This window comes from Dreissena polymorpha, chromosome 2 (genome assembly GCF_020536995.1).
Source record: "Dreissena polymorpha isolate Duluth1 chromosome 2, UMN_Dpol_1.0, whole genome shotgun sequence".
Taxonomy (NCBI): domain Eukaryota; kingdom Metazoa; phylum Mollusca; class Bivalvia; order Myida; family Dreissenidae; genus Dreissena; species Dreissena polymorpha.
The window spans coordinates 126,860,204-126,876,373 of record NC_068356.1 but is presented as its reverse complement, the minus strand read 5'-3'; the positions used below and the strand labels follow the sequence as shown (position 1 = coordinate 126,876,373).

The following is a 16,170-nucleotide window of genomic DNA, read 5'->3' as shown; positions in this document are numbered from 1 at the left end:
TGCTCAACCAAAACCATCTCTGAAGGCACTCGGCTAGCGCTTCAAGATCGGGAAGTCAACGGTCGGCGACATCTTGAAGAAAAAGAACGTCTACCAGGAGATTTTGAGATTATGAATATCTAAAAAAATAATTATGACACTGTTTTTTGCTTGTGTGTATGTTTTATGAAATGTGGTACATGTATGTATTGAATAATAAATCGTGTATCTACAACAATCTTATATGTGTCGTCACTCGCCTATATGACAAATGCCACGTACGTACATGTATAAAGCACCACGCTTACTTTGGGATTAATCAAAACAAGTCGGTATGGATTATTTTTTTTGCTTTTAATCGATTAAAAACACATTTTTTTAAAGAATGCAATTAACATCATCAGTACCTGCGTACAGTTATCACATGGTACATGTAAATGTATATAGTTTGTTTTATTTTTATGTGATTCTGTACACAATGCATAACATGTATATTTCGGCAATATGAAAACTCTTGGTAAACCGGAACTCTCTGAAAACCGGACGATCAGGCCGGTCCCGAGACCGTCCGGTTTACAGAGAGTCTACTGTATTGGTTATTAAAGCCAGTTGTCAATTAACTCCTCTTTAGATAAATTCGCCGCCAACATTCGCAGTTAAAGCGATTATGATAACCTCCAAATCGTATACGTATATTAATTAACATTCATTTAATATTGACAGTAGTTTAAAGCATGCAGATTGGTTTGACAACGAGGGTATTACTGCACGAAATCACTACCATACGTTATTAAGCTCGACTTGTAAAATTGAAATTATTGTGTATATGTATGATGGAAGCAGCTCTAGCCGTAAGATATTCTATCACAAATTAATATTGTCTAAGAATACTAACGTTGTTCCTTATTACCAGTGAAATGATGGATATTTTTAAGCTGTAATATATACGGAATATTACGCTAGTCAATTGTTCCAAGAGTTTTTATCACTCGAGTGGCTTGTGTGATGACGTATCACACGAGAGGCGGAGCCTCGAGTGTGATGCGAAATAGCACAAGCCACGAGAGTGATACAAACTCTTGGAACAATTGACTAGCGTAATATTCCTTTTATTATATACAACAAATAACGAAAACAGTTAACAAATGCATTTTTTACTTTAACAAAACTGACAAAACAATGACTAAAACGGTACGCCATAGTTTATTTAAGACGCGTATGAATACAGTTTATGTAAATTAACGTGTAAACATTCGAACCGGGAAAACACAGGTTTCCGACACGCTTACCTTAATGCCATCGTTAATCCAATTTTTATAACATTTAAGTTGACAACTTTAATCCAATGTTTATAACAAAAACGTTTAAAACGATATGCACTTCCACTTCTATCTTTCATGTCTTTATCGAAACTTAGTTAAACCCACACTATTTTATTGTATTCCTATCGAAATATACATTTATGCATGATAAACACACACTCGAAAATACGTTTTTAACACAAAGTTTACTGCTAAAAACCACCAGGTCCGACATGCCCTTACAGAGTGTAAATAAAACTATTGTGTTTTGTCACAGAAATGACGTCACACGATGTACTACGTAATATATTTCGTAATATAAAATATTTCTATTTTCGGTGCGTGTAATGTGACGTCATTAAATGGGTCGAAGTAGTCCGGCTAGTATGGTAATACGGAATTGGAAACAGCGAGTAGCGTAATACGGGATTTTTTATTTCAACGATTGATACAACCTGTATTTTGTTAAAAGCATTAAACATGTATATAATAAAAAGTCGTACTCATTTCTTAAATATACTTTGTCTTAAAATGTTAGATTACATTTTGTTATGACCCATACGTTGTAATGAATAGACACTATTTTATATTATAGTTTGTGTATTTAGACGATGTATATTTGTATAAGTCCTAATAAACTGTATTTTCGTTTCATAATTCGCTATTCCTATGTCACAAACATATGTTTTATAGTCGTCAGATGACCATATACCCAAAAGAATTACTTACACACATCTTGAAAACATACATGATACTAGAAAACTGCAGATACAAAATACAAATAAAAGTTAAATACATAAAAAGAATGTGTAATTGTTATTTTTGAAACATCTACATAGAAGTATACATTTAAAAAGCCTGTCAACAATCTTATTATTGCCTTTGTTTAGATGTAACTTAAAATGTTAGTAAGAAGGCGTGAAGGCGTATTAAGCATTTCATGAAACAACAACAAAAACAACAGCACATAATCACTGCGTTAAAACGAATAGAATTTTTTTTAGTACTTATTCCAAAGGAATTATTTTTGCTTTACAACAGTGTGTGTATCTAGATGCGCAATTTAACATCAATAAATTCCCCGTAAATCATCGCTTCACGTATTTTTTCCATTTTGTTTTACGCGTGTGACAGTCTTAACGGCAACTGGTTACATTCGAATGTTCAAATTTGTGGTATTATTGTATCTTTTAGTTAAAACATGTTCCATATCACAAAAACGAGATTTAAAAAAGAAAGTCTGTGTATTCCTTTAAAATCGAACTTCCTTTCAAGACGTGTTGGATCCATTAAAATGTCATTCGTTGTAAGTTTTCCTTTTTTATTGCAAATGGTATAAATCAACATCCGAACAATTTACGGAGTGTCCTGCATACTTTGCAACGTATTACTTGCACAGTAAACGGATACACTTAACGCCTACAATATTTTGGTTTCCCGTATTTCCAGGGTTCACGCTTTGATTTCTGGTCTTCTTGTTTGGTTTGTTGTGTATCTCTAGGTTCGACTTTTGGTCGCATTAACCCGAGTACCTCATTTAATTGTTCTTTTAACTCTGAAGCCAAACCATCCAGTTTGCCTTCCAGTTTACTGACCTTTTCATGCGTTTCACCTACTATCGCCGCTATTTGTACATCCTTGGCATGTAGTTTCTCATAAAGTTCTTTCTCTTTTGCTTTAAGCGTTTCTAGTTCTTTCCTGGTTAGTCGCAGCTCTTTTTGTTGTTCTTGGTAATTCCTATCAGCACTTGGTATTCTCTTGTTTCTTTTTACGTTTGCCAATTCTGCCTCGAGTTCCTCAAGTTTTTTTTCCAAGGTTTCGATTCTATTGTGATTTTCCTCTAGTGCAATATCCTTTGCAACAAGTTCGCCACTGTACGCATTAAGCTTTCTTTTCATTTTTTCATTGTCTTTCTCTTTCTGGCCAAGAGCATATCTGAGTGCTGTGGTTTCATTTTCTTTCTCTGTCAATTGTTGGCGAGTTTTCTTTTTAAGTTTATCTTCTTCTTCTCGGAAGAATTCTACCTCACTTTTTACCTTTTTTAATTCATTATTTAATTTTTCAATCCGTTTGCGGAGCGTCCATAAGTCATCATTCTCACAGACGTTACTTCCATTAACTTGTAAATACGACGAACTGTCAGTCTGAAATTACAAACCTAGTCACTAGTAATGTGATTATGTTTTCCGAAAACCGTTGCCATGTATGAGTATGGATAATGTTGTGTTAAACTCTAGCATGTCCAGTCAGATTTGAATTTTACTATCATTTTACATCATAAAAGTTGACTTCTGGGACTTGGTACGTTTTTACCCCATTATTTTCTTTGGGAACTCCGAATATTAAAGCCAGTTTTGTGGCTTTACACAAGAAGGTCTTTTTTTTAAGTTCACTATATATAGGTCATTTTTAAATTTTGGACCCCAACTTGGGACCACTGTTGACTACAGGGGCATTATTTGAACACACTGTGTATAGGACTTCTAGATAATGTTTAATACTGTATAAAAAAAGAAATGGGCTTTGCTTTCAGTCAAGCAGATTTTGAAAATTAACTGTGTGAAAGCCAATTTAAAACTGGTGATCCCGCTCACTTTTGACTAGATGTGCATAATTTAAGCAAACGTCATTGCGGACGTCTGGATAAATGTTAAAACCAAGTACAACCGCTATTGACTTTGAAGCTTAGGACAAGAAATTCGTGTTTGAGGTTTCGGGTTTCTCAATCGCGGTTGCAGAGTTTAATATGTTGACAGGTAGTTCAGTTATAAGTGTATGTACAACTGGTTTGACCCAGCTTTTTGCCCCATGAGGAAAGATACTTTATTAAAGGTTTTCCCTATATAAGTGTATGCAAAATTGGTACCCTCCCGCCTCTGTTACAAACTAAGCATGTAAGCCAATTGATTTATTGTTGGAGACAATATTTGTTTACTTTTTCCCTTTATAAGTCATAAATATGGTGACCCCAGGACAAAGGCAGTTTTGATCCCGGTATTAAAATTTGAACTAACAATCTAAAGGATCACACGGAAATGCTACTTACCAAATAATACAGCCTTGGGTTTTGTAGTTGCAGTATAATATTTGTATACTTCTGGGGCTTGCTATTTCAGAGGAGAAGATTGATGACGTGTTTATTTGTTAAATCCTTTTGGGGGCCCCGAAACAGCAACGGAGCGGATTAAAATAATTTCATATAGGACCGGCTGACCGCCCAAGGACCATTCCCTTTGAATTTTGTTTAAAACATTTCCGCCCTCCCCGGGCCCTACTCACGCACCGAACCCACCGCATGACCACAATTTGATGGTAGGCTTTTCGTTGAAATTACTTTTGTTTATTTTTTTTCAGATTTGAAAAAAAAATCCTTAACGATAAATCTGAATCATTGCTTGGATAATTGAGTATTAACCTTCAAAGTGATGCACAAAATATAACTTGTCGGTATCTCCTATTGTTTTTTATGAATGACTGTCAATGTGGAAATTTAACAATTCTCTTTTATTTGAATATTAAGTTCATAAGCTATTTTAAGAGTGGGTAAACATAACCTAGTCGCATCATTCTTCATAATGAATCGGCGATTATTTATTGTTTTCAATCCCATTTAAAGAACAAAGAATTTAACATGTATTACTAATGGTTATCAACAAATGCTGTTAACTGGTTACAAAAGAATACATCGGTTGACACAACACACCATTATTTTGCAAACAAAACTTAGTTTAAACCCAATGCCAAATGAATGTGCGCATTTTTTTAATTAACTCGATCAATGCAGTGGTATAGAGATTTCAGATGACAAAAGTCCCGTTTAATTTATCGGTCTAAGCGAATGGCGCTATTTTGACATCATTTCGGCCCAGAAAACTGAGCCTCGTGTTGATACCTATTTGCATCATATCTAATTTGTTGATTGGTGATGTAGATAAACAAAGATGTGGCATGTGCATGTTTTTATTTATGTCGTTCAAACGACTTAGTATCTCTTGTCACGACTTAATAAGTCATGGAAACTACATAACATACATGAAATTTATGCAATACAAAAGATATGTCATGTACGAACCAAGAAAGAACTTTACAAAAGTCTAAAACGACTGTTTTTGCAACCTTTTTCCGGCCGTTTAATAGTGGAATGTAACCTTTTTCAGAGCCATGTTTTGCTATAGTCTCTAAGTTTATCATATTTCAGGGATTTAGTATTGAACACCTACTCATGCCCTACCACAATCTCCAAAAGATAAAACGAGAACAATAGTTTACGAAAAAAGAAAAGTTCTAAAATACCCTGTGTGTTTTACAATCATTAGTTTATATTGATTAAAATATTACGTCTGGTATATTACATTACTTAATTTTGTTAAGTTTTCATATTTTCAGTCGCGATGTGCGATATGCGAGCACTTTGAAATCGAAAGTTCGCCTCGCGTACATAGGTGACATAACGATAAACACACTATAAATAACGCAAGTAGATTGATTATTTTATATATAAAATATATACAATTTACTTCGCATTTGCAATTTGCATTCCTGGGTTTACCTCATGAACATGATGATCAATCTACTTGCGTTATTTATAGTTAACAGGTAGTTACCTGGTACACGATCCAGTAAAATTTTATTACCGAATATACTGAAAATATGAAAACTCAACCATTTTTTTCAAGTAATGTAATATACCAGTCGTGATATTTTAATCAATATAAACTAATAATTGTAAAACATACGGTATTTTATAACCTTTCTTTTTTTCGTAAATCTGTTTGACGCGGCCCCTTTAATCAAAAAAAGTCTGCCATATAGACACTTATTGTAGTATTTACATGATTTTCAATTAAAATATTCTCATAAAATACGTGTTTCCCCATTTTCGCGAAAATATATTTGTCATTTTTACAAATGGGCATTATTATAAATGGATCGATCTACGCGACTGTATCGAATAACATACGTGGCGAAATATTTTATTAAAACGCTCAATATTTTACTATAGTAAGTTTAAATGCAACATTTATTAAATCAGTATTTTAATGTAATATATAAACATATCTCTTCTTTTTGCATCGAAAAATATACTTACGATAGACATATCCGAACCAGTAGCCATATTTGATTAACAAATGCAATCGATTCAAGATTTAGATCCATTGACAAGATTAAGATCGATTGAACAAATAATGACAATAAATATTGATTTCCAAATATATTTATATAGCTTCAGCGAGCTAACTTTATGTACACATGGTAAAGTCTCAGAACTATTAATACAGGTATTCAAATGTGACCTTAAAGTGATAAAACTTATTGGTCTATAATATAATCAAAGATATATACATGGATAATGACTAGATCTCTTTTTTTATCGATACATCCATTAAACGTCAATTCAAATCGATTCGAGTGATCAATCAGGCCCGTATCCAGGGGATTGGCCCAGGGCCCCCCGCTGGCTGTCGAGTTATGATATTTTTTAAAATAATGGGCCTACTGCAACCTTTCCTCTCATGAAAGGGCCCACAGTGCACTTTCACTCAATAGAAAAAAGCAGACGTGTTTTATTGTCCCTATTAAACAAAGGGATTAGCGCTAATTTACTCGGCAGTGGAGATAAGCCCTTAGGCAATGTTTTCTTATCGCCTTGTACACACGTCACCGATCAGTCAATAGACCAGTTTCACATTCCGACCACCGTTACTATTTTTAGATATCACGTGGTGCGGAGAATCTCAGAACGAGGCTGAACGTGTATAGATCTTTGGCGGAGCGTATCGATGATTATAAACCAGTTGATTTTTAGATGGTCGCTTAGCGACCGTCTTAGGTGGTTAGTCTAAAATTCAGGTCGATACGTCTTAGCTACTAGGAGCCCAATACCCGCTTACTACGCGTATCCGCGCGAGAAAGAGTTGTATAATTTATGCAAGAGGTTTGAGTTCTCCAATTATATTCATTCACAATTGGAAATATGATAATAATATCGTGTTAAATGCAATAGTTTAGAACGGTGCTTTTATAGAAAAGAATCAATAAACAATTATCGTATTGTACGTTTCGCGGAGGAGATTGTTTATGAATGAATAAAATAGTCTACTTTCTGCAGCGTCTTCGTGACGTAGTATTTTTGCTCAGTCCATTCATAATATGAGGCTATTAATAGATGCGCCTGCCGATAAACAAAGGAAAGTCCACGGGCGATAACAACGCAATAGGTTACGCTCTCACATACACCTCAATGACATAGTACAGGTCATTCGTAAATTGAGGCTATTGATAGATTCGGGAAAAAGTTAACGCTTATTTATATTCTCAATTTATAAAACGTTGAACATAAGTTCAACAATAACTTCAGAGATACGATAGACAAAAACAAAAAAAATGTTTCATAATCGCTTAACCCGAATATAACAAACAATTTACAATAATAATACGAATGACCTGTTTCGTAACCTCGTTCATGCTACTACAGTAGTAATTTCTCGAAAACGTTCTTTGGTTCTCAACAGATAGCGGCGATCTTTTGTATTTACAGGTGCTAGCAACGCAATAGTAGAAGGTTAGTAGAAGGTTTAGCTTGTTTATATTCACAGTTCTCAATACATAGACAGTTGAATATGAGTTCATCAATTACTACAGGCATACTATAGGCAACCTCAAAAATGCTTTATAATCGCTAAAACCGGAAACAACTAAATATATTATATTAAATATATTTATAACAATAAATATCTTTTAAAAATGTAGTCGGCGTATACGCTGACTTTGAAATAAAGTTTGCAATTTACTTTTCTGAATAAATAAATAAAATTAAACAAAAGTTAAACTTTTGTGTTGTGTTTTTCACTTGTAAGTTGCATATTCACCGCATGAAATGTGTGTTAGCATTGTCAAACCACACATTATTGTGAGTAGATAAAAAATATACTACGGGAGAGCACTTCATATGTGTTCTCATATGCCTTGTTATGAGTATCTTTCTTCAATCTCGAAATATATCGTATGTTGATATTTGATTTAAACGCAGTTTTATTTCGACACATTTAAATCACACGTCAATAGCGCCGTCATGCGAAAATGGGTCTTATGCGTTTAGGCAAGCGTTTGTTAAACCCAACATGTGCTTTTGCGCAGTCAGGCCATAGGCGATGCTGTTCGCTATAAAATCACTCAATATGTTATATTTCTCCTTACCAGAAGGAGAGATAGCTGAGTGGGCTATTTATTGATGGGCGCATATGGAATAAGACCCATTTTTCGCATGACGAGGCTCATTACAAATCTCATGGCGAATTGAAAATGCCACATTTAAAAACAATGCTTTTTGATACAAAATTGAAATCAAAATAGCAAACTTGTTAATAATGGCAGCCTATCCACACATTAAGGAATGATTTCCAGACTTGCTGACCAAGTACGGCAAACATTGTGGTATGATAATTAAAGATTTGCTCTTATCGTTGCACTATACTATTTCGCTAATGATTGTTTTCTCATCTTGGAGGCGAAAGTGAAATTCTGCGAGATGGATTGTAACGCGTAATTGTAACAGGGCCACAATTTGTGTCGTTTGAGCATACAGAGAGTAGTCCGGAATTCCTTACACTGAACAGTGCTTCATCCTTTGAATTGAGCACATACGCAGTGATGCATCAAAAATTCAGAGGTTGTATCTCGAATCAGCTTATTAAATATTCGAAAATATTCATGCGTGTCTGTTGGCGTTATGTAAAAGTCACTAAGATGAAAACTGAGTAAAACAGCTACGCCTAAAAGCGCAGTAGTACTCTATACCTATGTTTATGTCAGCGTTGTTGACACCGTGTGAACTGCTCGGGTAACAAGTAAAGCATAAACAGCAATGTTTATATACTTTTATTCCTCCATATACAAGATACGAAGATTATTGTATATTTTGAATTTGTATATGGTGTCAAAAATCAAAAGTTTTGTACACGGAACTTTCATTATGATTTTATATTCTTGGTGATGTAGTTATTTGATATTAGAAAAAATATTCCTTTAATATGATGGTGACTGCAAATTTTCTTTATATTAAGTTCTCATTACCACTTTCATCATACTTTCTATGCTTTCAGAACGTCCAAAAAGCATGTTGTTGTTTTTTTGTCTAACTTATTTCTATGAAATAATAAGGATGATAAAAAGTGAACACAAAACTCGACCCGTGCGCTATGAACACACTTTATAAAGTTGAATGGCGTGTGTTCATTTCAACCTTGCGATTGATTTTGAAAAATGAATTGCGTGTTAAATACTGCAATAGCGAACATCTTCAGTGCCTTCAGCGCTTTGATTATTAATAGACCAGTTTTACATTCCGACCACCGTTACTATTTTTAGATATCACGTGGTCCGGAGAATCTCAGAACGAGGCGGAACGTGTATAGATCTTTGGCGGAGCGTATCGATGATTATAAACCAGTTGGTTTTTATTAATTACATTCGGGATTTTCATAGGCACTGACACAAGTAACAATAACCGCAAATACATGGATGTGTTGTTAAGTCAATAAATTGATGAGGGGTTATAAAATAAACATTCACACAACTTAGTCGTATTTGAAAGCTCAGGTATCTATATCTGGAAAGCCATATAGTACCATTCGTGTATACGTGTGTATAATATATAATATATATATATATATATATATATATATATATATATATATATATATATATATATATATATATATATATATATATATATATATATATATATATATATATACAGTGTATATATATATATATAGATATAGATTTAGATATATATTTATTTATTTAATCTTGATTCAAATTCAAGATATCCGTTGTCATCAGAGCACATGTGATCTGAAGAATAAACATTGATAACAAAGCACGTTAACTTTTAAAATGTTATGTCATTTTTCGTTTTACTTTTATGAATGTTCTTTCACAGTGAAAGACAATATTGAAGAATTCTTTTATACAGGTGAAAAAACGAACGTGGAGAAAACTGAACTGTCTATGCATGCACCTTGATTTTCTCTTTAAACGTGATTATGAGTGATAAATCTATTTATTTATGTCACTTCATGTCATAAATCTGATGTGTGTGTGTGTCTTTAATTTTCGGAAACACGCTTTCACCTCGGTCAATGAAAATGCTTGTTTTAATAGTGTTCTTCCATACACTAACGAATACTCTTTATAAGACTTTGTAATTACGGAGTTTTATTTTAGCGGTACCCGCTAAATAGGTTTCGTGTTTAGCATAAAAGTTAATAAATATTACAAATGTATTTATAAGTATTAAGCACTTAATTATGTATCCGAAAATTCTTTCACAAGGAAAATCGTCCCTGCGCTTATTTTGACATGGCAGACATTCGTTCATACGTTGTTTCAGAGACGTAGTTATCTACGTCTCTGGTTGTTTTAACTTCCCGGACATTCATTTCTTTCCACGCTTTTAAAACATCCCGGACAATCGTTCCAACATTATTTTTACACACCGGATATATATAAACAAGAAACATCGTGGCGAAATTCACATTTTTCCAGGAACGAGAACTAGTGAGAAAGGAGTGGAAGCAGCTGAAGGGTACGAGATACTCAATGTTCGAACAATTCCCGAAGGCGGTAGCGGACAAGCGCCGGAAACTTGTAAATTTAATGAAGGACGCTAGAGACAAGGGGAAACGTGCCTGGCTGGTTTATGACACTCTGTACGTGGACGGCCAACCGGTCAGGGAGTAGGGGGACGTTAAGGGTGAGCTGTCGATTCTCTCATGGAACATTCATGGACTGTCTAAGGAGAAAGAACAATCTAATGAATTTGTAAATATTATTGCTAATTCCGACATTTGCTTTCTTTATGAATCCTGGACCAACTGTAAAAGTAAAATTTCCTTAAATGGTTACATTTCATACAATTTTTATAGAAAGTTTCAAAATCGTAAAGCAAGAAGAAATAGTGGAGGTATTATTTTGTTGTATAAAGATAATTTAAAAGATGGCATCAAAATTGTTAAAAATCAACATGACACCATTATTTGGATTAAATTAGATCACCTGTTTTTTAATACTGTTGAAGATGTGTATTTGTGCGGGGCATATATTTGGGGAGAGGAATCGCCGGCCAATAATTTTGTTAACATTGATTTGTTTGATACTATTCAACATGATATTTCTGTATTTAATTCACTTGGGTGTGTAATTATATGTTGCGATTTAAACAGTAGAGTTGGTACAAAATGTGATTTTATTCCTTATGATTATGTAAATAATTCATTTGACGACCCTGACTATGTCCCTGATTGTACCCCCGTACGGGCCTCGGCCAATAATGTTCATAATAGTCATGGTGTTAAATTGATAGATCTTTGCAAATCTTCGTCTTTACGTATTGTTAATGGTCGAATTTTTAATACAAGTAATTACACGTTTTGCTCGAATAACGGTATTTCTGTTATAGACTATCTTTTAATGAATGAACGCCACTTTTCACTTATCAATGATTTTACTATTGAACCATTTAATGAATGGAGTGACCACGCACCGTTGCGTTTTTCATTATTATGCCCAAAACCTGCTCAGAAAGATAATCCACAGTGCGAAATCAAATACAAATCTAACGAGGCAAACGCAGAGCGCTTTCGTATAGGCATTATAGGATTTTTACCGCGTTTTAACAATATTACCCAAAATATCGATATCTCTTGCAGGGAATCTATAAATAAAACTGTTGAAGAGTTTTCTGAAACTATTAGGGCCGTGGCTAATCCGTTGTTTTCTAAGTGCTTTCTTTTCAATAACAAACCTTTTTTTCTCAAAGGATACTGTTCTAAAACACGCAGATTGGTTTAATGAAGAATGTCATTCTGCGCGAGAATCATATATGCAAGCACTACGCATTTTCAATTCGGATCAAAATAGCGCAAATAGGGTACTCCTAATAGAACGTAAATCATCTTACAAGAAAATCGTAAGAAAATGTAAAAATGCCAGTTACAAACAAAAAATGAAAGAAATTGAAGGTCTAAAAAGATGTAAACCCAAAGAATTCTGGAAATATTTTAAAAGTAAGCAAAAACCAGACTATGCTGGTATTTCTATTGATGCGTTTAAAGAACACTCTGCTAATCTGAGTAATGATTTATCTAACTGCTACAACGAAGACGCGGAATATTTTTGTACACATCATGATTTTAATAATTTATCCACATGTAATACTGAATTTGACCAGCCTATTACCGTAAGTGAAATTCACAGTGCAGTTAAATCGCTCAAGCGTAACAAAGCCCCTGGCAATGATCAATTATTAAACGAGTATTTCGTGGAATGTATTGATATCCTTGCTAGTCATTTATGTGATCTTTTTAACGGTATTTTAAATTCAGGTTACTACCCAGAAAGCTGGATGGAAGGCTTGATAATTCCGTTACATAAAAAAGGCCACAAAGATGATGTTAATAATTATCGTGGTATTACTCTCGTTAGTTGCCTGTCTAAGCTATTTACCACAGTCTTGAATAAACGTATAGAAAATTTCTGCTCGGACAATAACAGTATTTCGGATGCGCAATTCGGATTTCGTAAAAGGCGTTCAACAGTAGACCCTATTTTTATTTTACATTCACTTGTCCAAAAATATCTTAATCAAAATACGAGGCTCTATGTAATATACGTGGACATGATGAAATGCTTTGATTCTATTTATAGAAATGCACTGTGGTTAAAAATGTACAAAACTGGTATCGATGGAAAACTACTTAGAATTGTTAAAGACATGTACCAAAAAGTTAAATCTTGTGTTAAATTATGCTCTTCCTATTCTGAATACTTTAATTACGCTATTGGTTTACGCCAAGGAGAAGTTATGTCACCTCTATTATTTTCATTATTTGTTGAAGATTTAGAGCTTTATTTGCAGTACAATATTGATGCAGGCTTAAGTATTGATGATTTAATTGTGATTTTGTTGTTGTTTGCTGATGATATGGCTATTATAGGTAAAACTCCTGATGAAACTCAGAAACATTTAGATCTTTTGTATTCATATTGCTGTACGTGGGGTTTAACTGTAAATATAACAAAAACGAAAATAATGGTCTTTCGAAAACGTGGGGCGCTATTAACAAACGATAAATGGACCTATAATAGCCAGCCAATTGAAGTTGTTGATGATTTTAACTACCTAGGTACTGTATTTAATTACACTGGAAACTTTTGTAAAAACATTGAACATCTCAATGGAAAGGCGTTAAAAGCTTTAAATGTTCTAGTTTGCAAATGCAACGACTTTTACCTTTCGCCCAAAATATTTTGCCAACTATTCGATGCATTTGTAACACCCATACTTAACTATTCTTGTGAAGTTTGGGGTTATACCAAATCAAAGGAAATAGAAAGAATTCACCTTAAATTTTGTAAACAACTATTAAGAGTAAACAGCAATACGTGTTCTGCTGCAGTCTATGGTGAGCTGGGCAGATATCCACTCTATATCCATAGATACATTAGAATAATTAAATATTGGTTTAATATCAAAGACAGTGATAATATTATATTAAATGTTGTTTATAACGAGGCTCTCAAAGATTGTATTAACGGGAAAAGAAATTGGGTAACAAATGTAAAACATCTCCTAAATGATAATGGGTTCGCATACGTGTTCGAAAATTATCAGTATATTAACAAAAACGCTTTCTTGGCTGAATTTAAATGCCGAGTCATAGATTGTTTTAAACAAGATTGGTTACGCTCGCTTGAAAGTCCTGTTTTAATGTTGTACAAAGAATTTAAATTAACGTTTGAATATGAAAAATACCTAGATGTTTTACCTAAAAGTCTCAGATTTTACTTCTGTAGATTACGAATGTCTAGTCACCCACTAAGAATCCAAACGGGTAGGTTTAGTACTAATCGAATTGCTAGGGAAGAAAGATATTGCATTTGTTGTAGCTCACGTGATATAGAGGACGAATATCATTTTATTTTAATATGCCCTTGTTATAACGATATCAGGAAAAAATACATAAAACCTTATTTTTTCAAGCGACCATCAGTGTATAAATTTCTAAGCCTTATGAGACTGTCTAAAAAAGAAGAAGCTATTAAATTATCTGTTTTTGTTAAAGAAGCACTGTTGATCAGAAAGTCCATATTGAATATTGTTCAGAATACAAATACAACCAACTGAGTGCCAATATCCGCCGGTTCTATTGTATGTTTGTTTGTGCAATAATTTGTTAAATGGTATGTATATAATATTTTATATCAAATCTGCACAAATACTTCTAATATAATAAGCTCAATACCTATGTATAGCTTTATGTTATTTATTTTTTAGAAACTCTATTGTTAACATTTATTGTACGGAACTAAAAATGTATCTCTATAAATGTGTAACAGACATGTTTCAGTATACATGTTGCTGCCTTATATAGCCAGTGCAATATATGTTGGCTATTTCCTTCTATTAAATAGCATAACAGCGCAAATTAAATACTTAAAATGACTAATTTGTATTTAGTCCCTTTTCATATATGTTAACAGCATAATAGCTGATTGCCACCCTTTCGCATATTTTTGTTGTAAAATGTAGTCACTGTTTTTGAGGTATTCCCACTACTGCCATGTATTATGTTTATATATGTTCATTACTAAATTCTGTATTATCACTTACTTTTCACATGACCTATTGATATATCTATTATAGTATGGTTAACACTGACGATGTACTATGTACAAGTCGTAATAAATATTCTGTTCTGTTCTGTTCTGTATATATACTTCAACATAGTTTTAACGCCCAGATTTCTGCAAGGTTTGGCAAATTAGAGATCTCAGTGTAAGTCGATATATTCGAATAGTTTTTGACGTTTTCATTATCATGATCACACTAAAATATTACAACAATATAAAGTATAACACAACATAATAAATTATGATAACATTATTTTTTTACTACTTTAATAACGACACATTAAAATATCGGATAAAATGCCAAGAGTGTCATATTATGTTGATAAAATGTGATAATAATGACCGGTATAGCAATTTTTGAGGAAGGAATATCCGGGCTGTCCAAATAACGAAGGAACGAATGTCCGGGCTGTCACAATTATGTAGGAACCATTATCCGCATTGTCAAAATAACGATGGAACGAATGTTCAGGTTGTCAAAAAACATAGAAACGAATGTCCGTCTGTGTTAAAAATAGGCTAGGACAAATGTCCAGCATTCTAGATGTATTATTATGATTAAACTGGCTAATATCTATGCAGTATTTAGTTTGAGTATTTGGCGTTACATTAGTCTTTGAAATGACTACGTTATACTTCCACCACGATAAGACATTGGGGTACCATACATGGTTTTCAATGACCAGGCATCTACCACGCGTGGTTTATGACACCATGCTGTTATTTAGTATTTGTCGGCACAGTATCTGATCATAACGAGATACTTGGTTTATCGAGAACACAGGGGCTATTGAACTACAGATGTATCAATAAACAAGATAGATCTTTATTCAAATCGCCCGATATGAAAGCTCTAACAAAGCTCGTCAAATGTGTGAACAATTGAAGAAAAACCAGTATTTCAATCAAGACTATTTATTTAATATTTTGACAATTATAATGTCAGGTACATATTTATAACTTATTCTGACAATGTCATATTGTGTTCTCTACGGCGTTACATCTCCGAATGTTCAAAAGAATGAAAAGTTGAAATCAGATGCGGCGTTGCGCGGGACTATTGAAATTTATACACGTTCAGCCTCGTTATGGAGTTCTAGGGGTCACGTGATATCTAATAATAGCAACAACGGTAATATTGTGAAAAGGGTCTATTACCCCTTGTGATCCTGAATGATTCATCTATCGATGATTG

At 33.5% G+C, this 16,170-nt stretch overlaps 1 protein-coding gene across 1 annotated transcript; it reads right to left on the bottom strand.

Annotated features, from left to right (window-relative positions):
- Positions 1–1,145: 1,145 nt before the first annotated feature.
- On the bottom strand, positions 1,146–6,573 carry LOC127868929 (uncharacterized). Its single transcript, XM_052411120.1, has 2 exons — positions 6,370–6,573; positions 1,146–3,424 (listed from the first exon to the last, which is right to left on the bottom strand). Exons 1-2 carry the CDS (start codon positions 6,394–6,396, stop codon positions 2,693–2,695), a joined length of 759 nt encoding a protein of 252 aa, XP_052267080.1. The 5' UTR covers positions 6,397–6,573; the 3' UTR covers positions 1,146–2,692.
- Positions 6,574–16,170: the final 9,597 nt, after the last annotated feature.

What these genes read in the sequence shown, in the direction of transcription:
- LOC127868929 (XM_052411120.1), bottom strand. Translation starts at nt 6,396, where the DNA reads ATGGCTACTGGTTCGGATATGTCTATC. An exon ending in CTGGTTCGGATATGTCTATC is followed by an intron (nt 3,425 to 6,369) that starts GTAAGTATATTT and finishes TTGTAATTTCAG; the next exon opens with ACTGACAGTTCGTCGTATTT.